The sequence below is a fragment of the Petromyzon marinus genome, chromosome 78 (assembly GCF_048934315.1).
Source record: "Petromyzon marinus isolate PM22_M1 ecotype Great Lakes invasive population chromosome 78, UKy_Petmar_22M1.pri1.0, whole genome shotgun sequence".
NCBI lineage: Eukaryota > Metazoa > Chordata > Hyperoartia > Petromyzontiformes > Petromyzontidae > Petromyzon > Petromyzon marinus.
Window position 1 is genome coordinate 3,255,381 of NC_133744.1, and position 28,000 is coordinate 3,283,380.

General features: G+C 41.9%; 1 protein-coding gene across 2 annotated transcripts in view; it reads left to right on the forward strand.

Annotated features, from left to right (window-relative positions):
- LOC116937156 (protein O-linked-mannose beta-1,2-N-acetylglucosaminyltransferase 1-like) overlaps positions 1-28,000 on the forward strand; it is a 119,038-nt gene that overhangs the window by 82,808 nt on the left and 8,230 nt on the right. For both annotated transcript variants that reach the window (XM_076056844.1, XM_076056843.1), the window contains one exon: positions 26,412-27,069. In XM_076056844.1, the coding sequence (XP_075912959.1) occupies positions 26,412-27,069 (658 nt within the window). The remainder of the gene's footprint in view (positions 1-26,411; positions 27,070-28,000) is intronic.

Below are 28,000 nucleotides of genomic sequence, written 5' to 3' on the forward strand. Positions count from 1 at the left end.
GACTCCATCTATCTCTTCACACACAGTGACTCCATCTATCTCTCTACACACACAGTGACTCCATCTATCTCTTCACACACAGTGACTCCATCTATCTCTTCACACACAGTGACTCCATCTATCTCTTCACACACAGTGACTCCATCTATCTCTTCACACGCAGTGACTCCATCTATCTCTTCACACACAGTGACTCCATCTATCTCTACACACACACAGTGACTCCATCTATCTCTTCACACACAGTGACTCCATCTATCTCTACACACACAGTGACTCCATATATCTATTCACACGCAGTGACTCCATCTATCTCTTCACACACAGTGACTCCATCTATCTCTTCACACACAGTGACTCCATCTATCTCTTCACACACAGTGACTCCATCTATCTCTTCACACACAGTGACTCCATCTATCTCTTCACACGCAGTGACTCCATCTATCTCTTCACACACAGTGACTCCATCTATCTCTTCACACGCAGTGACTCCATCTATCTCTTCACACACAGTGACTCCATCTATCTCTTCACACACAGTGACTCCATCTATCTCTTCACACACAGTGACTCCATCTATCTCTTCACACACAGTGACTCCATCTATCTCTTCACACACAGTGACTCCATCTATCTCTTCACACGCAGTGACTCCATCTATCTCTTCACACACAGTGACTCCATCTATCTCTTCACACACAGTGACTCCATCTATCTCCTCACACAGTGACTCCATCTATCTCTTCACACACAGTGACTCCATCTATCTCTCTACACACAGTGACTCCATCTATCTCTTCACACGCAGTGACTCCATCTATCTCCTCACACACAGTGACTCCATCTATCTAGTCACACACAGTGACTCCATCTATCTCTTCACACACAGTGATTCCATCTATCTCTTCACACACAGTGACTCCATCTATCTCTTCACACACAGTGACTCCATCTATCTCTACACACACAGTGACTCCATCTATCTCTTCACACGCAGTGACTCCATCTATCTCTACACACACAGTGACTCCATCTATCTCTTCACACACAGTGACTCCATCTATCTCTTCACACACAGTGACTCCATCTATCTCTTCACACGCAGTGACTCCATCTATCTCTTCACACGCAGTGACTCCATCTATCTCTACACACACACAGTGACTCCATCTATCTCTTCACACACAGTGACTCCATCTATCTCTACACACACACAGTGACTCTATCTATCTCTTCACACGCAGTGACTCCATCTATCTCTACACACACACAGTGACTCCATCTATCTCTACACACGCAGTGACTCCATCTATCTCTACACACACAGTGACTCCATCTATCTCTTCACACGCAGTGACTCCATCTATCATCTTCACACGCAGTGACTCCATCTATCTATTCACACGCAGTGACTCCATCTATCTCTACACACAAACAGTGACTCCATCTATCTCTTCACACACAGTGACTCCATCTATCTCTACACACACAGTGACTCCATCTATCTATTCACACACAGTGACTCCATCTATCTCTTCACACACAGTGACTCCATCTATCTATTCACACACAGTGACTCCATCTGTCTATTCACACACACAGTGACTCCATCTATCTCTTCACACGCAGTGACTCCATCTATCTCTACACACACACAGTGACTCCATCTATCTCTTCACACACAGTGACTCCATCTATCTCTTCACACACAGTGACTCCATCTATCTCTTCACACACAGTGACTCCATCTATCTCTACACACACACAGTGACTCCATCTATCTCTTCACACACAGTGACTCCATCTATCTCTACACACACAGTGACTCCATCTATCTCTTCACACACAGTGACTCCATCTATATCTTCACACACAGTGACTCCATCTATCTCTTCACACACAGTGACTCCATCTATCTCTTCACACGCAGTGACTCCATCTATCTCTACACACACAGTGACTCCATCTATCTCTACACACACAGTGACTCCATCTATCTCTTCACACACAGTGACTCCATCTATCTCTTCACACACAGTGACTCCATCTATCTCTTCACACGCAGTGACTCCATCTATCTCTACACACACAGTGACTCCATCTATCTCTTCACACACAGTGACTCCATCTATCTCTTCACACACAGTGACTCCATCTATCTCTTCACACGCAGTGACTCCATCTATCTCTACACACACAGTGACTCCATCTATCTCTACACACACAGTGACTCCATCTATCTCTTCACACACAGTGACTCCATCTATCTCTACACACACAGTGACTCCATCTATCTCTTCACACGCAGTGACTCCATCTATCTCTACACACACAGTGACTCCATCTATCTCTTCACACGCAGTGACTCCATCTATCATCTTCACACGCAGTGACTCCATCTATCTATTCACACGCAGTGACTCCATCTATCTCTACACACAAACAGTGACTCCATCTATCTCTTCACACACAGTGACTCCATCTATCTCTACACACACAGTGACTCCATCTATCTATTCACACACAGTGACTCCATCTATCTCTTCACACACAGTGACTCCATCTATCTATTCACACACAGTGACTCCATCTGTCTATTCACACACGCAGTGACTCCATCTATCTCTACACACACACAGTGACTCCATCTATCTCTTCACACACAGTGACTCCATCTATCTCTTCACACACAGTGACTCCATCTATCTCTTCACACACAGTGACTCCATCTATCTCTTCACACACAGTGACTCCATCTATCTCTTCACACGCAGTGACTCCATCTATCTCTTCACACACAGTGACTCCATCTATCTCTTCACACGCAGTGACTCCATCTATCTCTTCACACACAGTGACTCCATCTATCTCTTCACACACAGTGACTCCATCTATCTCTTCACACGCAGTGACTCCATCTATCTCTTCACACACAGTGACTCCATCTATCTCTTCACACGCAGTGACTCCATCTATCTCTTCACACACAGTGACTCCATCTATCTCTTCACACACAGTGACTCCATCTATCTCTTCACACACAGTGACTCCATCTATCTCTTCACACACAGTGACTCCATCTATCTCTTCACACACAGTGACTCCATCTATCTCTTCACACGCAGTGACTCCATCTATCTCTTCACACACAGTGACTCCATCTATCTCTTCACACACAGTGACTCCATCTATCTCCTCACACAGTGACTCCATCTATCTCTTCACACACAGTGACTCCATCTATCTCTCTACACACAGTGACTCCATCTATCTCTTCACACGCAGTGACTCCATCTATCTCCTCACACACAGTGACTCCATCTATCTAGTCACACACAGTGACTCCATCTATCTCTTCACACACAGTGATTCCATCTATCTCTTCACACACAGTGACTCCATCTATCTCTACACACACAGTGACTCCATCTATCTCTTCACACGCAGTGACTCCATCTATCTCTTCACACACAGTGACTCCATCTATCTCTTCACACACAGTGACTCCATCTATCTCTTCACACACAGTGACTCCATCTATCTCTCTACACACAGTGACTCCATCTATCTCTTCACACACAGTGACTCCATCTATCTCTTCACACACAGTGACTCCATCTATCTCTTCACACACAGTGACTCCATCTATCTCTTCACACACAGTGACTCCATCTATCTCTCTACACACACAGTGACTCCATCTATCTCTTCACACACAGTGACTCCATCTATCTCTTCACACACAGTGACTCCATCTATCTCTTCACACACAGTGACTCCATCTATCTCTTCACACGCAGTGACTCCATCTATCTCTTCACACACAGTGACTCCATCTATCTCTACACACACACAGTGACTCCATCTATCTCTTCACACACAGTGACTCCATCTATCTCTACACACACAGTGACTCCATATATCTATTCACACGCAGTGACTCCATCTATCTCTTCACACACAGTGACTCCATCTATCTCTTCACACACAGTGACTCCATCTATCTCTTCACACACAGTGACTCCATCTATCTCTTCACACACAGTGACTCCATCTATCTCTTCACACGCAGTGACTCCATCTATCTCTTCACACACAGTGACTCCATCTATCTCTTCACACGCAGTGACTCCATCTATCTCTTCACACACACAGTGACTCCATCTATCTCTTCACACGCAGTGACTCCATCTATCTCTTCACACACAGTGACTCCATCTATCTCTTCACACACAGTGACTCCATCTATCTCCTCACACAGTGACTCCATCTATCTCTTCACACACAGTGACTCCATCTATCTCTCTACACACAGTGACTCCATCTATCTCTTCACACGCAGTGACTCCATCTATCTCCTCACACACAGTGACTCCATCTATCTAGTCACACACAGTGACTCCATCTATCTCTTCACACACAGTGATTCCATCTATCTCTTCACACACAGTGACTCCATCTATCTCTTCACACACAGTGACTCCATCTATCTCTACACACACAGTGACTCCATCTATCTCTTCACACGCAGTGACTCCATCTATCTCTACACACACAGTGACTCCATCTATCTCTTCACACACAGTGACTCCATCTATCTCTTCACACACAGTGACTCCATCTATCTCTTCACACGCAGTGACTCCATCTATCTCTTCACACGCAGTGACTCCATCTATCTCTACACACACACAGTGACTCCATATATCTCTTCACACACAGTGACTCCATCTATCTCTACACACACACAGTGACTCTATCTATCTCTTCACACGCAGTGACTCCATCTATCTCTACACACACACAGTGACTCCATCTATCTCTACACACGCAGTGACTCCATCTATCTCTACACACACAGTGACTCCATCTATCTCTTCACACGCAGTGACTCCATCTATCATCTTCACACGCAGTGACTCCATCTATCTATTCACACGCAGTGACTCCATCTATCTCTACACACAAACAGTGACTCCATCTATCTCTTCACACACAGTGACTCCATCTATCTCTTCACACACAGTGACTCCATCTATCTCTACACACACAGTGACTCCATCTATCTCTTCACACACAGTGACTCCATCTATCTCTACACACACAGTGACTCCATCTATCTCTTCACACACAGTGACTCCATCTATCTCTACACACACAGTGACTCCATCTATGTCTTCACACACAGTGACTCCATCTATCTATTCACACGCAGTGACTCCATCTATCTCTACACACACAGTGACTCAATCTATCTATTCACACACAGTGACTCCATCTATCTCTTCACACGCAGTGACTCCATCTATCTCTACACACACAGTGACTCCATCTATCTCTACACACACAGTGACTCCATCTATCTCTTCACACACAGTGACTCCATCTATCTCTACACACACAGTGACTCCATCTATCTCTTCACACGCAGTGACTCCATCTATCTCTTCACACACAGTGACTCCATCTATCTCTTCACACACAGTGACTCCATCTATCTCTTCACACACAGTGACTCCATCTATCTCTCTACACACAGTGACTCCATCTATCTCTTCACACACAGTGACTCCATCTATCTCTTCACACACAGTGACTCCATCTATCTCTTCACACACAGTGACTCCATCTATCTCTTCACACACAGTGACTCCATCTATCTCTCTACACACACAGTGACTCCATCTATCTCTTCACACACAGTGACTCCATCTATCTCTTCACACACAGTGACTCCATCTATCTCTTCACACACAGTGACTCCATCTATCTCTTCACACGCAGTGACTCCATCTATCTCTTCACACACAGTGACTCCATCTATCTCTACACACACACAGTGACTCCATCTATCTCTTCACACACAGTGACTCCATCTATCTCTACACACACAGTGACTCCATATATCTATTCACACGCAGTGACTCCATCTATCTCTTCACACACAGTGACTCCATCTATCTCTTCACACACAGTGACTCCATCTATCTCTTCACACACAGTGACTCCATCTATCTCTTCACACACAGTGACTCCATCTATCTCTTCACACGCAGTGACTCCATCTATCTCTTCACACACAGTGACTCCATCTATCTCTTCACACGCAGTGACTCCATCTATCTCTTCACACACAGTGACTCCATCTATCTCTTCACACACAGTGACTCCATCTATCTCTTCACACACAGTGACTCCATCTATCTCTTCACACACAGTGACTCCATCTATCTCTTCACACACAGTGACTCCATCTATCTCTTCACACGCAGTGACTCCATCTATCTCTTCAAACACAGTGACTCCATCTATCTCTTCACACACAGTGACTCCATCTATCTCCTCACACAGTGACTCCATCTATCTCTTCACACACAGTGACTCCATCTATCTCTCTACACACAGTGACTCCATCTATCTCTTCACACGCAGTGACTCCATCTATCTCCTCACACACAGTGACTCCATCTATCTAGTCACACACAGTGACTCCATCTATCTCTTCACACACAGTGATTCCATCTATCTCTTCACACACAGTGACTCCATCTATCTCTTCACACACAGTGACTCCATCTATCTCTACACACACAGTGACTCCATCTATCTCTTCACACGCAGTGACTCCATCTATCTCTACACACACAGTGACTCCATCTATCTCTTCACACACAGTGACTCCATCTATCTCTTCACACACAGTGACTCCATCTATCTCTTCACACGCAGTGACTCCATCTATCTCTTCACACGCAGTGACTCCATCTATCTCTACACACACACAGTGACTCCATCTATCTCTTCACACACAGTGACTCCATCTATCTCTACACACACACAGTGACTCTATCTATCTCTTCACACGCAGTGACTCCATCTATCTCTACACACACACAGTGACTCCATCTATCTCTACACACGCAGTGACTCCATCTATCTCTACACACACAGTGACTCCATCTATCTCTTCACACGCAGTGACTCCATCTATCATCTTCACACGCAGTGACTCCATCTATCTATTCACACGCAGTGACTCCATCTATCTCTACACACAAACAGTGACTCCATCTATCTCTTCACACACAGTGACTCCATCTATCTCTACACACACAGTGACTCCATCTATCTATTCACACACAGTGACTCCATCTATCTCTTCACACACAGTGACTCCATCTATCTATTCACACACAGTGACTCCATCTGTCTATTCACACACACAGTGACTCCATCTATCTCTTCACACGCAGTGACTCCATCTATCTCTTCACACACAGTGTCTCCATCTATCTCTACACACACACAGTGACTCCATCTATCTCTTCACACACAGTGACTCCATCTATCTAGTCACACACAGTGACTCCATCTATCTCTTCACACGCAGTGACTCCATCTATCTCTTCACACACAGTGTCTCCATCTATCTCTACACACACACAGTGACTCCATCTATCTCTACACACACAGTGACTCCATCTATCTAGTCACACACAGTGACTCCATCTATCTCTTCACACACAGTGACTCCATCTATCTCTTCACACACAGTGACTCCATCTATCTCTTCACACACAGTGACTCCATCTATCTCTTCACACACAGTGACTCCATCTATCTCTTCACACGCAGTGACTCCATCTATCTCTACACACACAGTGACTCCATCTATCTCTTCACACACAGTGTCTCCATCTATCTCTACACACACACAGTGACTCCATCTATCTCTTCACACACAGTGACTCCATCTATCTCTTCACACACAGTGACTCCATCTATCTCTTCACACACAGTGACTCCATCTATCTCTACACACACACAGTGACTCCATCTATCTCTTCACACACAGTGACTCCATCTATCTCTACACACACAGTGACTCCATCTATCTCTTCACACACAGTGACTCCATCTATATCTTCACACACAGTGACTCCATCTATCTCTTCACACACAGTGACTCCATCTATCTCTTCACACGCAGTGACTCCATCTATCTCTACACACACAGTGACTCCATCTATCTCTACACACACAGTGACTCCATCTATCTCTTCACACACAGTGACTCCATCTATCTCTTCACACACAGTGACTCCATCTATCTCTTCACACGCAGTGACTCCATCTATCTCTACACACACAGTGACTCCATCTATCTCTTCACACACAGTGACTCCATCTATCTCTTCACACACAGTGACTCCATCTATCTCTTCACACGCAGTGACTCCATCTATCTCTACACACACAGTGACTCCATCTATCTCTACACACACAGTGACTCCATCTATCTCTACACACACAGTGACTCCATCTATCTCTACACACACAGTGACTCCATCTATCTCTTCACACGCAGTGACTCCATCTATCTCTTCACACACAGTGACTCCATCTATCTCTTCACACACAGTGACTCCATCTATCTCTTCACACACAGTGACTCCATCTATCTCTTCACACACAGTGACTCCATCTATCTCTCTACACACAGTGACTCCATCTATCTCTTCACACACAGTGACTCCATCTATCTCTTCACACACAGTGACTCCATCTATCTCTTCACACACAGTGACTCCATCTATCTCTTCACACACAGTGACTGCATCTATCTCTCTACACACACAGTGACTCCATCTATCTCTTCACACACAGTGACTCCATCTATCTCTTCACACACAGTGACTCCATCTATCTCTTCACACACAGTGACTCCATCTATCTCTCTACACACACAGTGACCTCCATCTATCTCTTCACACGCAGTGACTCCATCTATCTCTTCACACACAGTGACTCCATCTATCTCTACACACACGCAGTGACTCCATCTATCTCTTCACACGCAGTGACTCCATCTATCTCTTCACACACAGTGACTCCATCTATCTCTACACACACACAGTGACTCCATCTATCTCTTCACACACAGTGACTCCATCTATCTCTACACACACACAGTGACTCCATCTATCTCTTCACACACAGTGACTCCATCTATCTCTTCACACACAGTGACTCCATCTATCTCTTCACACGCAGTGACTCCATCTATCTCTACACACACAGTGACTCCATCTATCTCTACACACACAGTGACTCCATCTATCTCTTCACACACAGTGACTCCATCTATCTCTTCACACACAGTGACTTTATCTATCTCTTCACACGCAGTGACTCCATCTATCTCTACACACACAGTGACTCCATCTATCTCTTCACACACAGTGACTCCATCTATCTCTTCACACACAGTGACTCCATCTATCTCTTCACACGCAGTGACTCCATCTATCTCTACACACACAGTGACTCCATCTATCTCTACACACACAGTGACTCCATCTATCTCTTCACACACAGTGACTCCATCTATCTCTACACACACAGTGACTCCATCTATCTCTTCACACGCAGTGACTCCATCTATCTCTTCACACACAGTGACTCCATCTATCTCTTCACACACAGTGACTCCATCTATCTCTTCACACACAGTGACTCCATCTATCTCTCTACACACAGTGACTCCATCTATCTCTTCACACACAGTGACTCCATCTATCTCTTCACACACAGTGACTCCATCTATCTCTTCACACACAGTGACTCCATCTATCTCTTCACACACAGTGACTCCATCTATCTCTCTACACACACAGTGACTCCATCTATCTCTTCACACACAGTGACTCCATCTATCTCTTCACACACAGTGACTCCATCTATCTCTTCACACACAGTGACTCCATCTATCTCTTCACACGCAGTGACTCCATCTATCTCTTCACACACAGTGACTCCATCTATCTCTACACACACACAGTGACTCCATCTATCTCTTCACACACAGTGACTCCATCTATCTCTACACACACAGTGACTCCATATATCTATTCACACGCAGTGACTCCATCTATCTCTTCACACACAGTGACTCCATCTATCTCTTCACACACAGTGACTCCATCTATCTCTTCACACACAGTGACTCCATCTACCTCTTCACACACAGTGACTCCATCTATCTCTTCACACGCAGTGACTCCATCTATCTCTTCACACACAGTGACTCCATCTATCTCTTCACACGCAGTGACTCCATCTATCTCTTCACACACACAGTGACTCCATCTATCTCTTCACACGCAGTGACTCCATCTATCTCTTCACACACAGTGACTCCATCTATCTCTTCACACACAGTGACTCCATCTATCTCCTCACACAGTGACTCCATCTATCTCTTCACACACAGTGACTCCATCTATCTCTCTACACACAGTGACTCCATCTATCTCTTCACACGCAGTGACTCCATCTATCTCCTCACACACAGTGACTCCATCTATCTAGTCACACACAGTGACTCCATCTATCTCTTCACACACAGTGATTCCATCTATCTCTTCACACACAGTGACTCCATCTATCTCTTCACACACAGTGACTCCATCTATCTCTACACACACAGTGACTCCATCTATCTCTTCACACGCAGTGACTCCATCTATCTCTACACACACAGTGACTCCATCTATCTCTTCACACACAGTGACTCCATCTATCTCTTCACACACAGTGCCTCCATCTATCTCTTCACACGCAGTGACTCCATCTATCTCTTCACACGCAGTGACTCCATCTATCTCTACACACACACAGTGACTCCATATATCTCTTCACACACAGTGACTCCATCTATCTCTACACACACACAGTGACTCTATCTATCTCTTCACACGCAGTGACTCCATCTATCTCTACACACACACAGTGACTCCATCTATCTCTACACACGCAGTGACTCCATCTATCTCTACACACACAGTGACTCCATCTATCTCTTCACACGCAGTGACTCCATCTATCATCTTCACACGCAGTGACTCCATCTATCTATTCACACGCAGTGACTCCATCTATCTCTACACACAAACAGTGACTCCATCTATCTCTTCACACACAGTGACTCCATCTATCTCTTCACACACAGTGACTCCATCTATCTCTTCACACACAGTGACTCCATCTATCTCTTCACACACAGTGACTCCATCTATCTCTTCACACACAGTGACTCCATCTATCTCTACACACACACAGTGACTCCATCTATCTCTACACACACAGTGACTCCATCTATCTCTACACACGCAGTGACTCCATCTATCTCTTCACACACAGTGACTCCATCTATCTCTACACACACAGTGACTCCATCTATCTAGTCACACGCAGTGACTCCATATATCTCTTCACACACAGTGACTCCATCTATCTCTACACACAGTGACTCCATCTATCTCTTCACACACAGTGACTCCATCTATCATCTTCACACACAGTGACTCCATCTATCTCTTCACACACAGTGACTCCATCTATCTCTACACACACAGTGACTCCATCTATCTCTTCACACGCAGTGACTCCATCTATCTCTACACACACACAGTGACTCCATCTATCTCTTCACACACAGTGACTCCATCTATCTCTTCACACACAGTGACTCCATCTATCTCTTCACACACAGTGACTCCATCTATCTCTTCACACAGTGTCTACTATCTATTCACACACAGTGACTCCATCTATCTCTTCACACACAGTGACTCCATCTATCTCTACACACACAGTGACTCCATCTATCTATTCACACACACAGTGACTCCATCTATCTATTCACACACAGTGACTCCATCTATCTTTACACACACAGTGACTCCATCTATCTCTTCACACGCAGTGACCTCCATCTATCTCTCTACACACACAGTGACTCCATCTATCTCTACACACACAGTGACTCCATCTATCTATTCACACACACAGTGACTCCATCTATCTATTCACACACAGTGACTCCATCTATCTCTACACACGCAGTGACTCCATCTATATATTCACACGCAGTGACTCCATCTATCTATTCACACACAGTGACTCCATCTATCTCTTCACACACAGTAACTCCATCTATCTCTACACACACAGTGACTCCATCTATCTCTACACACGCAGTGACTCCATCTATCTAGTCACACACAGTGACTCCATCTATCTCTTCACACACAGTGACTCCATCTATCTCTACACACACAGTGACTCCATCTATCTCTTCACACACAGTGACTCCATCTATCTCTACACACACAGTGACTCCATCTATCTCTCTACACACAGTGACTCCATCTCTCTCTCTACACACAGTGACTCCATCTATCTCTACACACACAGTGACTCCATCTATCTCTCTACACACACAGTGACTCCATCTATCTATTCACACACAGTGACTCCATCTATCTCTTCACACACAGTGACTCCATCTATCTCTCTACACACACAGTGACTCCATCTATCTATTCACACACAGTGACTCCATCTATCTCTTCACACAGTGACTCCATCTATCTCTACACACACAGTGACTCCATCTATCTCTTCACACGCAGTGACTCCATCTATCTCTTCACACACAGTGACTCCATCTATCTCTTCACACACAGTGACTCCATCTATCTATTCACACACAGTGACTTCCATCTATCTCTTCACACACAGACTCCATCTATCTCTTCACACACAGTGACTCCATCTATCTCTTCACACACAGTGACTCCATCTATCTCTTCACACACAGTGACTCCATCTATCTCTTCACACACAGTGACTCCATCTATCTCTACACACACAGTGACTCCATCTATCTCTACACACACAGTGACTCCATCTATCTATTCACACACAGTGACTCCATCTATCTCTACACACACAGTGACTCCATCTATCTCTTCACACGCAGTGACTCCATCTATCTCTACACACACAGTGACTCCATCTATCTCTACACACACAGTGACTCCATCTATCTCTCTACACACACAGTGACTCCATCTATCTATTCACACACAGTGACTCCATCTATCTCTTCACACACAGTGACTCCATCTATCTCTTCACACACAGTGACTCCATCTATCTCTACACACACAGTGACTCCATCTATCTCTCTACACACAGTGACTCCATCTCTCTCTCTACACACAGTGACTCCATCTATCTCTACACACACAGTGACTCCATCTATCTCTCTACACACACAGTGACTCCATCTATCTATTCACACACAGTGACTCCATCTATCTATTCACACACAGTGACTCCATCTATCTCTACACACGCAGTGACTCCATCTATCTATTCACACACAGTGACTCCATCTATCTCTTCACACACAGTGACTCCATCTATCTATTCACACACAGTGACTCCATCTATCTCTTCACACACAGTGACTCCATCTATCTCTACACACACAGTGACTCCATCTATCTCTTCACACACAGTGACTCCATCTATCTCTTCACACACAGTGACTCCATCTATCTCTACACACACAGTGACTCCATCTATCTCTTCACACACAGTGACTCCATCTATCTCTTCACACAGTGTCTACTATCTATTCACACACAGTGACTCCATCTATCTAGTCACACACAGTGACTCCATCTATCTCTTCACACAGTGTCTACTATCTATTCACACACAGTGACTCCATCTATCTCTTCACACACAGTGACTCCATCTATCTCTTCACACAGTGTCTACTATCTATTCACACACAGTGACTCCATCTATCTCTTCACACACAGTGACTCCATCTATCTCTTCACACAGTGTCTACTATCTATTCACACACAGTGACTCCATCTATCTAGTCACACACAGTGACTTCCATCTCTCTCCACTAACGCTGACTTTCCCAATCGCTGTTTACCGTCTCTGGGGTCCGGCTCTCTATCTATTCTTCCCCAACATTCCCAGCTGTCTTCTCCGTATCTCTTCAACTCTCGCCAACAACTGCCCAGCAGCAACTCCCCTCCGTTCAAACCACCTCGCATTTTATCCCACCCACCCTCTCTCGCATCAGCCTTAATGAATTGCCACGTGGCTCCCGGCACCTGTCCCCCTCATCAGACGTCCAGACGCCACCACTTAACGCTAACAGCCTCTCGACCAATCACAGCCCTCGTGCCACGGCTCCCTTAAATTACTTCGGGTTCACATTCTTAGCTCTTTCGGTAAAGTCACCGCCACGTTGAAGGTGAAGCAATAAAATAATAAAATAAATATAAAACAATTTAAAAAATTCTCACGACGTTTCGACCATAACACAAACGGTCTTCATCAGGTGTGCCGATTTGCACACATATGTTTATTTATTTATTTTTTTAAACGTTGTTTTATTTATTAAACCATCAGCGCCACGCGCAGCGATTTGGCAGATTATTTAGAAGGACTTAGTCCATCTATGTTCTGAAAAGAGGAGGGGGGAGACGAAACATTTTCATGTATGCTGTCTGAAAGCCACCGTAAGCGTGAACAATCAATTAAGACCCGAAATGGTTTATCAAATCCTTCCAATGATTGCTACGCCCAGAATCCATCTTCTCGGTTGAAATTGTCTCCATGTTTGTACACGTGGATAGCCTCATGAACGAATCTCTCATGGTAGCCGTAAGCGTGAACAATCAATTAAGACCCAAAATGGTTTATCAAATCCTTCCAATGATTGCTAAGCCCAGAATCCATCTTCTCGGTTGAAATTGTCTCTGTGTTTGTATATGTGGATAGCCTCGTGAACGAATCTCTCATGGTAGCCGTAAGCGTGAACAATCAATTAAGACCCGAAATGGTTTATCAAATCCTTCCAATGATTGCTAAGCCCAGAATCCATCTTCTCGGTTGAAATTGTGTCTCTGTGCTTGTACACGTGGATAGCCTCATGAACGAATCTCTCATGGTAGCCGTAAGCGTGAACAATCAATTAAGAGCCGAAATGGTTTATCAAATCCTTCCAATGATTGCTAAGCCCAGAATCCATCTTCTCGGTTGAAATTGTGTCTCTGTGTTTGTACATGTGGATAGCCTCGTGAACGAATCTCTCATGGTAGCCGTAAGCGTGAACAATCAATTAAGACCCGAAATGGTTTATCAAATCCTTCCAATGATTGCTACGCCCAGAATCCATCTTCTCGGTTGAAATTGTGTCTCTGTGCTTGTACATGTGGATAGCCTCGTGAACGAATCTCTCATGGTAGCCGTAAGCGTGAACAATCAATTAAGACCCGAAATAGTTTATCAAATCTTTCCAATGATTGCTAAGCCCAGAATCCATCTTCTCGGTTGAAATTGTGTCTCTGTGCTTGTACATGTGGATAGCCTCATGAACAAATCTCTCATGGTAACCGTAAGCGTGAACAATCAATTAAGACCCGAAATGGTTTATCAAATCCTTCCAATGATTGCTAAGCCCAGAATCCATCTTCTCGGTTGAAATTGTGTCTCTGTGCTTGTACATGTGGATAGCCTCATGAACGAATCTCTCATGGTAGCCGTAAGCGTGAACAATCAATTAAGACCCGAAATGGTTTATCAAATCCTTCCAATGATTGCTAAGCCCAGAATCCATCTTCTCGGTTGAAATTGTCTCCGTGTTTGTACATGTGGATAGCCTCATGAACGAATCTCTCATGGTAGCCGTAAGCGTGAACAATCAATTAAGACCCGAAATGGTTTATCAAATCTTTCCAATGATTGCTAAGCCAGAATCCATCTTCTCGGTTGAAATTGTGTCTCTGTGCTTGTACATGTGGATAGCCTCATGAACGAATCTCTCATGGTAGCCGTAAGCGTGAACAATCAATTAAGACCCGAAATGGTTTATCAAATCCTTCCAATGATTGCTAAGCCCAGAATCCATCTTCTCGGTTGAAATTGTGTCTCTGTGCTTGTACATGTGGATGGCCTCATGAACGAATCTCTCATGGTAGCCGTAAGCGTGAACAATCAATTAAGACCCGAAATGGTTTATCAAATCCTTCCAATGATTGCTAAGCCCAGAATCCATCTTCTCGGTTGAAATTGTGTCTCTGTGCTTGTACATGTGGATAGCCTCATGAACAAATCTCTCATGGTAGCCGTAAGCGTGAACAATCAATTAAGACCCAAAATGGTTTATCAAATCCTTCCAATGATTGCTAAGCCCAGAATCCATCTTCTCGGTTGAAATTGTGTCTCTGTGCTTGTACACGTGGATAGCCTCATGAACGAATCTCTCATGGTAGCCGTAAGCGTGAACAATCAATTAAGACCCAGAAATGGTTTATCAAATCCTTCCAATGATTGCTAAGCCCAGAATCCATCTTCTTGGTTGAAATTGTGTCTCTGTGCTTGTACATGTGGATAGCCTCATGAAAGAATCTCTCATGGTAGCCGTAAGCGTGAACGATCAATTAAGACCCGAAATGGTTTATCAAATCCTTCCAATGATTGCTAAGCCCAGAATCCATCTTCTCGGTTGAAATTGTGTCTCTGTGCTTGTACATGTGGATAGCCTCGTGAACGAATCTCTCATGGTAGCCGTAAGTGTGAACAATCAATTAAGACCTGAAATGGTTTATCAAATCCTTCCAATGATTGCTAAGCCCAGAATCCATCTTCTCGGTTGAAATTGTGTCTCTGTGCTTGTACATGTGGATAGCCTCGTGAACGAATCTCTCATGGTAGCCGTAATCGGGAACAATCAATTAAGACACGAAATGGTTTATCAAATCCTTCCAATGATTGCTAAGCCCAGAATCCATCTTCTCGGTTAAAATTGTCTCCGTGCTTGTACATGTGGATAGCCTCATGAACGAATCTCTCATGGTAGCCGTAAGCGTGAACAATCAATTAAGACCCGAAATGGTTTATCAAATCTTTCCAATGATTGCTAAGCCAGAATCCATCTTCTCGGTTGAAATTGTGTCTCTGTGCTTGTACATGTGGATAGCCTCATGAACGAATCTCTCATGGTAGCCGTAAGCGTGAACAATCAATTAAGACCCGAAATGGTTTATCAAATCCTTCCAATGATTGCTAAGCCCAGAATCCATCTTCTCGGTTGAAATTGTGTCTCTGTGCTTGTACACGTGGATAGCCTCATGAACGAATCTCTCATGGTAGCCGTAAGCGTGAACAATCAATTAAGACCCGAAATGGTTTATCAAATCCTTCCAATGATTGCTCAGCCCAGAATCCATCTTCTCGGTTGAAATTGTGTCTCTGTGCTTGTACACGTGGATAGCCTCGTGAACGAATCTCTCATGGTAGCCGTAAGCGTGAACAATCAATTAAGACCCAGAAATGGTTTATCAAATCCTTCCAATGATTGCTAAGCCCAGAATCCATCTTCTTGGTTGAAATTGTGTCTCTGTGCTTGTACATGTGGATAGCCTCATGAACGAATCTCTCATGGTAGCCGTAAGCGTGAACAATCAATTAAGACCCGAAATGGTTTATCAAATCTTTCCAATGATTGCTAAGCCAGAATCCATCTTCTCGGTTGAAATTGTGTCTCTGTGCTTGTACATGTGGATAGCCTCATGAACGAATCTCTCATGGTAGCCGTAAGCGTGAACAATCAATTAAGACCCAGAAATGGTTTATCAAATCCTTCCAATGATTGCTAAGCCCAGAATCCATCTTCTTGGTTGAAATTGTGTCTCTGTGCTTGTACATGTGGATAGCCTCATGAAAGAATCTCTCATGGTAGCCGTAAGCGTGAACGATCAATTAAGACCCGAAATGGTTTATCAAATCCTTCCAATGATTGCTAAGCCCAGAATCCATCTTCTCGGTTGAAATTGTGTCTCTGTGCTTGTACATGTGGATAGCCTCGTGAACGAATCTCTCATGGTAGCCGTAAGCGTGAACAATCAATTAAGACCTGAAATGGTTTATCAAATCCTTCCAATGATTGCTAAGCCCAGAATCCATCTTCTCGGTTTAAATTGTGTCTCTGTGCTTGTACATGTGGATAGCCTCGTGAACGAATCTCTCATGGTAGCCGTAATCGTGAACAATCAATTAAGACACGAAATGGTTTATCAAATCCTTCCAATGATTGCTAAGCGCAGAATCCATCTTCTCGGTTAAAATTGTCTCCGTGCTTGTACATGTGGATAGCCTCATGAACGAATCTCTCATGGTAGCCGTAAGCGTGAACAATCAATTAAGACCCGAAATGGTTTATCAAATCTTTCCAATGATTGCTAAGCCAGAATCCATCTTCTCGGTTGAAATTGTGTCTCTGTGCTTGTACACGTGGATAGCCTCATGAACGAATCTCTCATGGTAGCCGTAAGCGTGAACAATCAATTAAGACCCGAAATGGTTTATCAAATCCTTCCAATGATTGCTCAGCCCAGAATCCATCTTCTCGGTTGAAATTGTGTCTCTGTGCTTGTACACGTGGATAGCCTCGTGAACGAATCTCTCATGGTAGCCGTAAGCGTGAACAATCAATTAAGACCCAGAAATGGTTTATCAAATCCTTCCAATGATTGCTAAGCCCAGAATCCATCTTCTTGGTTGAAATTGTGTCTCTGTGCTTGTACATGTGGATAGCCTCATGAAAGAATCTCTCATGGTAGCCGTAAGCGTGAACAATCAATTAAGACCCGAAATGGTTTATCAAATCCTTCCAATGATTGCTAAGCCCAGAATCCATCTTCTCGGTTGAAATTGTGTCTCTGTGCTTGTACATGTGGATAGCCTCATGAACGAATCTCTCATGGTAGCCGTAAGCGTGAACGATCAATTAAGACCCGAAATGGTTTATCAAATCCTTCCAATGATTGCTAAGCCCAGAATCCATCTTCTCGGTTGAAATTGTGTCTCTGTGCTTGTACATGTGGATAGCCTCGTGAACGAATCTCTCATGGTAGCCGTAAGCGTGAACAATCAATTAAGACCTGAAATGGTTTATCAAATCCTTCCAATGATTGCTAAGCCCAGAATCCATCTTCTCGGTTGAAATTGTGTCTCTGTGCTTGTACATGTGGATAGCCTCGTGAACGAATCTCTCATGGTAGCCGTAATCGTGAACAATCAATTAAGACACGAAATGGTTTATCAAATCCTTCCAATGATTGCTAAGCCCAGAATCCATCTTCTCGGTTAAAATTGTCTCCGTGCTTGTACATGTGGATAGCCTCATGAACGAATCTCTCATGGTAGCCGTAAGCGTGAACAATCAATTAAGACCCGAAATGGTTTATCAAATCTTTCCAATGATTGCTAAGCCAGAATCCATCTTCTCGGTTGAAATTGTGTCTCTGTGCTTGTACATGTGGATAGCCTCATGAACGAATCTCTCATGGTAGCCGTAAGCGTGAACAATCAATTAAGACCCGAAATGGTTTATCAAATCCTTCCAATGATTGCTAAGCCCAGAATCCATCTTCTCGGTTGAAATTGTGTCTCTGTGCTTGTACATGTGGATGGCCTCATGAACGAATCTCTCATGGTAGCCGTAAGCGTGAACAATCAATTAAGACCCGAAATGGTTCATCAAATCCTTCCAATGATTGCTAAGCCCAGAATCCATCTTCTCGGTTGAAATTGTGTCTCTGTGCTTGTACATGTGGATAGCCTCATGAACAAATCTCTCATGGTAGCCGTAAGCGTGAACAATCAATTAAGACCCGAAATGGTTTATCAAATCCTTCCAATGATTTCTAAGCCCAGAATCCATCTTCTCGGTTGAAATTGTGTCTCTGTGCTTGTACACGTGGATAGCCTCATGAACGAATCTCTCATGGTAGCCGTAAGCGTGAACAATCAATTAAGACCCGAAATGGTTTATCAAATCCTTCCAATGATTGCTCAGCCCAGAATCCATCTTCTCGGTTGAAATTGTGTCTCCGTGCTTGTACACGTGGATAGCCTCGTGAACGAATCTCTCATGGTAGCCGTAAGCGTGAACAATCAATTAAGACCCAGAAATGGTTTATCAAATCCTTCCAATGATTGCTAAGCCCAGAATCCATCTTCTCGGTTGAAATTGTGTCTCTGTGCTTGTACATGTGGATAGCCTCATGAAAGAATCTCTCATGGTAGCCGTAAGCGTGAACATTCAATTAAGACCCGAAATGGTTTATCAAATCCTTCCAATGATTGCTAAGCCCAGAATCCATCTTCTCGGTTGAAATTGTGTCTCTGTGCTTGTACATGTGGATAGCCTCATGAACGAATCTCTCATGGTAGCCGTAAGCGTGAACGATCAATTAAGACCCGAAATGGTTTATCAAATCCTTCCAATGATTGCTAAGCCCAGAATCCATCTTCTCGGTTGAAATTGTGTCTCTGTGCTTGTACATGTGGATAGCCTCGTGAACGAATCTCTCATGGTAGCCGTAAGCGTGAACAATCAATTAAGACCCGAAATGGTTTATCAAATCATTCCAATGATTGCTAAGCCCAGAATCCATCTTCTCGGTTGAAATTGTGTCTCTGTGCTTGTACATGTGGATAGCCTCGTGAACGAATCTCTCATGGTAGCCGTAATCGTGAACAATCACTTAAGACACGAAATGGTTTATCAAATCCTTCCAATGATTGCTAAGCCAGAATCCATCTTCTCGGTTGAAATTGTGTCTCTGTGCTTGTACACGTGGATAGCCTCATGAACGAATCTCTCATGGTAGCCGTAAGCGTGAACAATCAATTAAGACCCGAAATGGTTTATCAAATCCTTCCAATGATTGCTACGCCCAGAATCCATCTTCTCGGTTGAAATTGTCTCCGTGTTTGTATGTGTGGATAGCCTCATGAACGAATCTCTCATGGTAGCCGTAAGCGTGAACAATCAATTAAGACCCGAAATGGTTTATCAAATCCTTCCAATGATTGCTACGCCCAGAATCCATCTTCTCGGTTGAAATTGTGTCTCTGTGCTTGTACGTGTGGATAGCCTCATGAACGAATCTCTCATGGTAGCCAGATGGCTTGCAGAGAATCTCTGTCTTGGAGAAGTCAATGTCACGTGAGCCTACTGAATTATAACAATGATCTGCCACGGCCGAGGTTTTGGTCCTACCGTCCTACCTGATGACGACCGTTTGTGTTATGGTCGAAACGTCGTGAGAATTTTTTATTGTTTTATATATATATATTTTATTATTGTATTGTTTCCCTTCAACGTGGTGACTTTACCGGAAGAACCAAGAATGTGAATTACTGCAGTCACGAAAGCTTTAAATCAAAATGTACTTAGGGTTGTTTACACCACCGGCGACTCGACTACCTGCTTGACCTCGTGTGACCCATCCTCCTTGTCTGTCTGTACTGTAAGTGGCCAATTCCTACACGCGTTGTTTACTCCACTACACAACTACTAGTGATGATAATAATACTACTACTGATGATACTAATACTACTACTGATGATACTACTACTACTGATGATAATACTACTACTGATGATACTACTACTGATACTACTGATGATACTACTACTACTGATGATACTACTGATACTAATACTGATGATACTACTACTGATGATAATACTACTACTGATGATACTACTGATGATACTACTACTACTGATACTACTACTGATGATAATACTACTACTGATGATACTACTACTGATAATACTACTACTGATGATAATACTACTACTGATGATACTACTACTGATAATACTGATACTACTGATGATACTACTACTACTGATGATACTACTGATACTAATACTGATGATACTACTACTGATGATAATACTACTACTGATGATACTACTGATGATACTACTACTACTGATACTACTACTGATGATAATACTACTACTGATGATACTACTACTGATAATACTGATACTACTGATGATAATACTACTACTGATGATACTACTACTGATAATACTGATACTACTGATGATACTACTACTACTGATGATACTACTGATACTAATACTGATGATACTACTACTGATGATAATACTACTACTGATGATACTACTGATGATACTACTACTACTGATACTACTACTGATGATAATACTACTACTGATGATACTACTACTGATACTACTACTGATGATAATACTACTACTGATGATACTACTACTGATACTACTACTGATGATACTACTACTACTGATGATAATACTACTACTGATGATACTACTGATACTACTACTACTGATACTACTACTACTGTTTACTCCACTACACAACTACTAGTGATGATAATACTACTACTACTGATGATACTAATACTACTACTGATGATACTACTACTACTGATGATAATACTACTACTGATGATACTACTACTGATACTACTGATGATACTACTACTACTGATGATACTACTGATACTAATACTGATGATACTACTACTGATGATAATACTACTACTGATGATACTACTGATGATACTACTACTACTGATACTACTACTGATGATAATACTACTACTGATGATACTACTACTGATAATACTGATACTACTGATGATACTACTACTACTGATGATACTACTGATACTAATACTGATGATACTACTACTGATGATACTAATACAACTACTGATGATACTACTGATGATACTACTACTACTGATACTACTACTGATGATAATACTACTACTGATGATACTACTACTGATACTACTACTGATGATACTACTACTACTGATGATAATACTACTGATGATACTACTACTACTACTGATGATACTAATACTACTGATGATACTACTACTGATACTACTACTACTGATAATAATACTACTGATGATACTACTGATGATACTACTACTACTGATACTACTACTACTGATAATACTACTACTGATGATACTACTACTGATACTACTGCTGATACTACTACTACTACTGATACTACTGATACTGCTACTACTACTGGTACTACTACTACTGATACTACTACTACTGGTACTACTACTGATAATACTACTACTGATGATACTACTACTACTGATACTACTACTACTGATACTACTACTACTACTGATAATACTACTACTGATACTAATACTACTACTACTGATACTACTACTGATGATAATACTACTACTGATGATAATACTACTACTGATGATACTACTGATACTGATGATACCACTACTGATACTAATACTACTACTACTGATACTACTGATACTGCTACTACTACTGGTACTACTACTACTGATGATACTACTACTGATACTACTACTACTGATACTACTGATACTACTACTACTGATACTACTACTGATACTACTACTACTGATACTATAACTTATACTACTACTACTGATACTACTACTACTGATACTATAACTGATAGTATAACTGATACTACTACTGATACTATAACTGATACTATAACTGGTACTACTACTACTGATACTACTACTACTGCTACTACTGATACTATAACTGATACTATAACTGATACTACTACTGCTACTACTACTGATACTATAACTGATACTATAACTGATACTACTACTGACACTATAACTGATACTATAACTGGTACTACTGCTGATACTATAACTGGTACTACTGCTGATACTATAACTGATACTATAACTGGTACTACTACTACTGATACTATAACTGATACTACTACTGATACTACTACTGACACTATAACTGATACTATAACTGGTACTATAACTGATACTACTACTGATACTACTACTGATACTACTGATACTACAACTGATGCTATAACTGATACTATAACTGGTACTACTACTGATACTATAACTGGTACTACTACTACTACTGATACTATAACTGATACTATAACTGATACTACTACTGATACTACTACTGATACTATAACTGATACTATAACTGGTACTACTACTGATACTATAACTGATACTATAACTGGTACTACTACTGATACTATAACTGATACTACTACTGATACTATAACTGATACTATAACTGGTACTACTACTGATATTACTACTGATACTATAACTGATACTATAACTGATACTACTACTACTGATACTATAACTGATACTACTATTACTGATACTACTACTACTACTGATACTATAACTGATACTACTACTGATACTATAACTGATACTATAACTTGGTACTACTACTGATACTATAACTGATACTATAACTGATACTACTGATACTATAACTGGTACTACTACTGATACTACTGATACTATAACTGATACTATAACTGGTACTACTACTACTGATACTACTACTGATACTATAACTGATACTATAATTGATACTACTACTACTGATACTATAACTGGTACTACTACTACTGATACTATAACTGATACTATAACTGATACTACCACTGATACTACTACTACTGATACTACTACTGATACTATAACTGATACTACTACTGATACTACAACTGATACTACCACTGATACTATAACTGATACTATAACTGATACTACTACTGATACTATAAGTGATACTACTGATACTATAACTGATACTATAACTGATACTACTACTGATACTACTACTGATACTACAACTGATACTACTACTGATACTATAACTGATACTATAACTGATACTACTACTGATACTATAAGTGATACTACTGATACTATAACTGATACTATAACTGATACTACTACTGATACTACTACTGATACTACAACTGATACTACTACTGATACTACTACTGATACTACTACTACTGATACTATAACTGATACTATAACTGGTACTACTACTACTGATACTATAACTGATACTATAACTGATACTACTACTGATACTATAACTGATACTATAACTGGTACTACTACTACTGATACTATAACTGGTACTACTGATACTATAACTGATACTATAACTGGTACTACTGACACTATAACTGGTACTATAACTGGTACTACTGATACTATAACTGATACTATAACTGGTACTACTGACACTATAACTGGTACTATAACTGGTACTACTGATACTATAACTGATACTATAACTGGTACTACTACTGATACTATAACTGATACTACTACTGATACTATAACTGATACTATAACTGGTACTACTACTGATATTACTACTGATACTATAACTGATACTATAACTGATACTACTACTACTGATACTATAACTGATACTACTATTACTGATACTACTACTACTGATACTATAACTGATACTACTACTGATACTATAACTGATACTATAACTTGGTACTACTACTGATACTATAACTGATACTATAACTGATACTACTGATACTATAACTGGTACTACTACTGATACTACTGATACTATAACTGATACTATAACTGGTACTACTACTACTGATACTACTACTGATACTATAACTGATACTATAATTGATACTACTACTACTGATACTATAACTGGTACTACTACTACTGATACTATAACTGATACTATAACTGATACTACCACTGATACTACTACTACTGATACTACTACTGATACTATAACTGATACTACTACTGATACTACAACTGATACTACCACTGATACTATAACTGATACTATAACTGATACTACTACTGATACTATAAGTGATACTACTGATACTATAACTGATACTATAACTGATACTACTACTGATACTACTACTGATACTACAACTGATACTACTACTGATACTATAACTGATACTATAACTGATACTACTACTGATACTATAAGTGATACTACTGATACTATAACTGATACTATAACTGATACTACTACTGATACTACTACTGATACTACAACTGATACTACTACTGATACTACTACTGATACTACTACTACTGATACTATAACTGATACTATAACTGGTACTACTACTACTGATACTATAACTGATACTATAACTGATACTACTACTGATACTATAACTGATACTATAACTGGTACTACTACTACTGATACTATAACTGATACTACTGACACTATAACTGGTACTATAACTGGTACTACTGATACTATAACTGATACTATAACTGGTACTACTGACACTATAACTGGTACTATAACTGGTACTACTGATACTATAACTGATACTATAACTGGTACTACTGACACTATAACTGGTACTATAACTGGTACTACTGATACTATAACTGATACTATAACTGGTACCACTACTGATACTACTACTGATACTACTACTGATACTATAACTGACACTATAACTGATACTATAACTGATACTATAACTGGTACTACTACTGATACTACTGATACTATAACTGATACTACAACTGATACTATAACTGACACTATAACTGACACTATAACTGATACTATAACTGATACTATAACTGATACTATAACTGATACTACAACTGATACTATAACTGACACTATAACTGACACTATAACTGATACTATAACTGATACTATAACTGACACTATAACTGATACTACAACTGATACTATAACTGACACTATAACTGACACTATAACTGATACTATAACTGGTACTACTGATACTATAACTGATACTATAACTGGTACTACTACTGCTGCTGCTGTCACCCCGCTAGGTCTGCGCGAGTTTGCGACCACACACTCGATCCGTGCGCTGGCAACTTCCTCGCTGAAGCGACGTCGCCGGTGAAGCAGGCCGAGGAGGTGGAGCAGGAGGAGGTGGAGGAGGTGAAGACGAAGATGAAGATGAAGGAGGAGGAGGAGGAGGAGGTGAAGATGAAGATGGAGGAGGAGGAGGAGGAGGAGGAGGTGAAGGAGGTGAAGGAGGTGAAGACGAAGATGAAGATGAAGATGAAGACGGAGGAGGAGGAGGAGGTGAAGATGAAGATGAAGGAGGAGGAGGAGGAGGAGGAGGTGAAGATGAAGATGAAGGAGGAGGTGGAGGAGGAGGTGAAGATGAAGCCGAAGAGGAAGATGAAGACGGAGGAGGAGGAGGAGGAGGTGGAGGAGGTGAAGATGAAGATGAAGACGAAGATGAAGACGGAGGAGGAGGTGGCGGAGGTGGTGAGGAAGAGGAGGAGGAAGGAGGTGAGGAATGAGGAGGAGGTGGTGAGGAAGAGGAGGAATGAGGAGGAGGTGGTGAGAAGGAGGAGGAAGGAGGATGAGGAGGAGGATGAGGAGGAGGTGGACACTGCTGAAAGTTCACGACCGTTTGTGCTCTACATCAGCATGGAGTCAGAGGAGCACTGGGAGACGTGGAGACAGCTGGCTAAGGTGAGTGTACTGTATGTGTACTGTATGTACTGTATGTGTGTACTGTGTGTACTGTATGTGTACTGTGTTTACTGTGTGTGTACTGTGTGTACTGTGTGTGTGTGTACTGTGTGTACTGTGTGTGTGTACTGTATGTGTACTGTGTGTGTACTGTGTGTGTACTGTATGTGTACTGTGTGTACTGTATGTGTACTGTGTGTGTGCTGTATGTGTACTGTGTGTGTACTGTGTGTACTGTGTGTACTGTATGTGTACTGTATGTGTACTGTATGTGTTGTGTGTACTGTGTGTACTGTGTGTGTACTGTGTGTACTGTGTGTGTACTGTGTGTACTGTATGTGTACTGTGTGTACTGTATGTGTACTGTGTGTGTGTGCTGTGTATGTACTGTGTGTGTGTACTGTGTGTGTGTACTGTGTGTGTGTACTGTGTGTGTACTGTGTGTACTGTGTGTGTACTGTGTGTGTACTGTGTGTGTGCTGTATGTGTACTGTGTGTGTACTGTATGTGTACTGTATGTGTACTGTATGTACTGTGTGTACTGTATGTGTACTGTGTGTACTGTGTGTGTGCTGTATGTGTACTGTGTGTACTGTGTGTGTGCTGTATGTGTACTGTGTGTACTGTATGTGTACTGTGTGTACTGTATGTGTACTGTGTGTGTACTGTGCGTGTACTGTGCGTGTACTGTGCGTGTACTGTGCGTGTACTGTGCGTGTACTGTGTGTGTACTGTGTGTGTACTGTGTGTGTGTACTGTGTGTACTGTGTGTGTGTGTACACTGTGTGTACTGTGTGTGTGTGTACTGTGTGTGTGTACTGTGTGTGTGTACTGTGTGTGTACTGTGTGTGTACTGTGTGTGTGTACTGTGTGTGTACTGTGTGTGTACTGTGTGTGTACTGTGCGTGTACTGTGTGTGTACTGTGTGTAC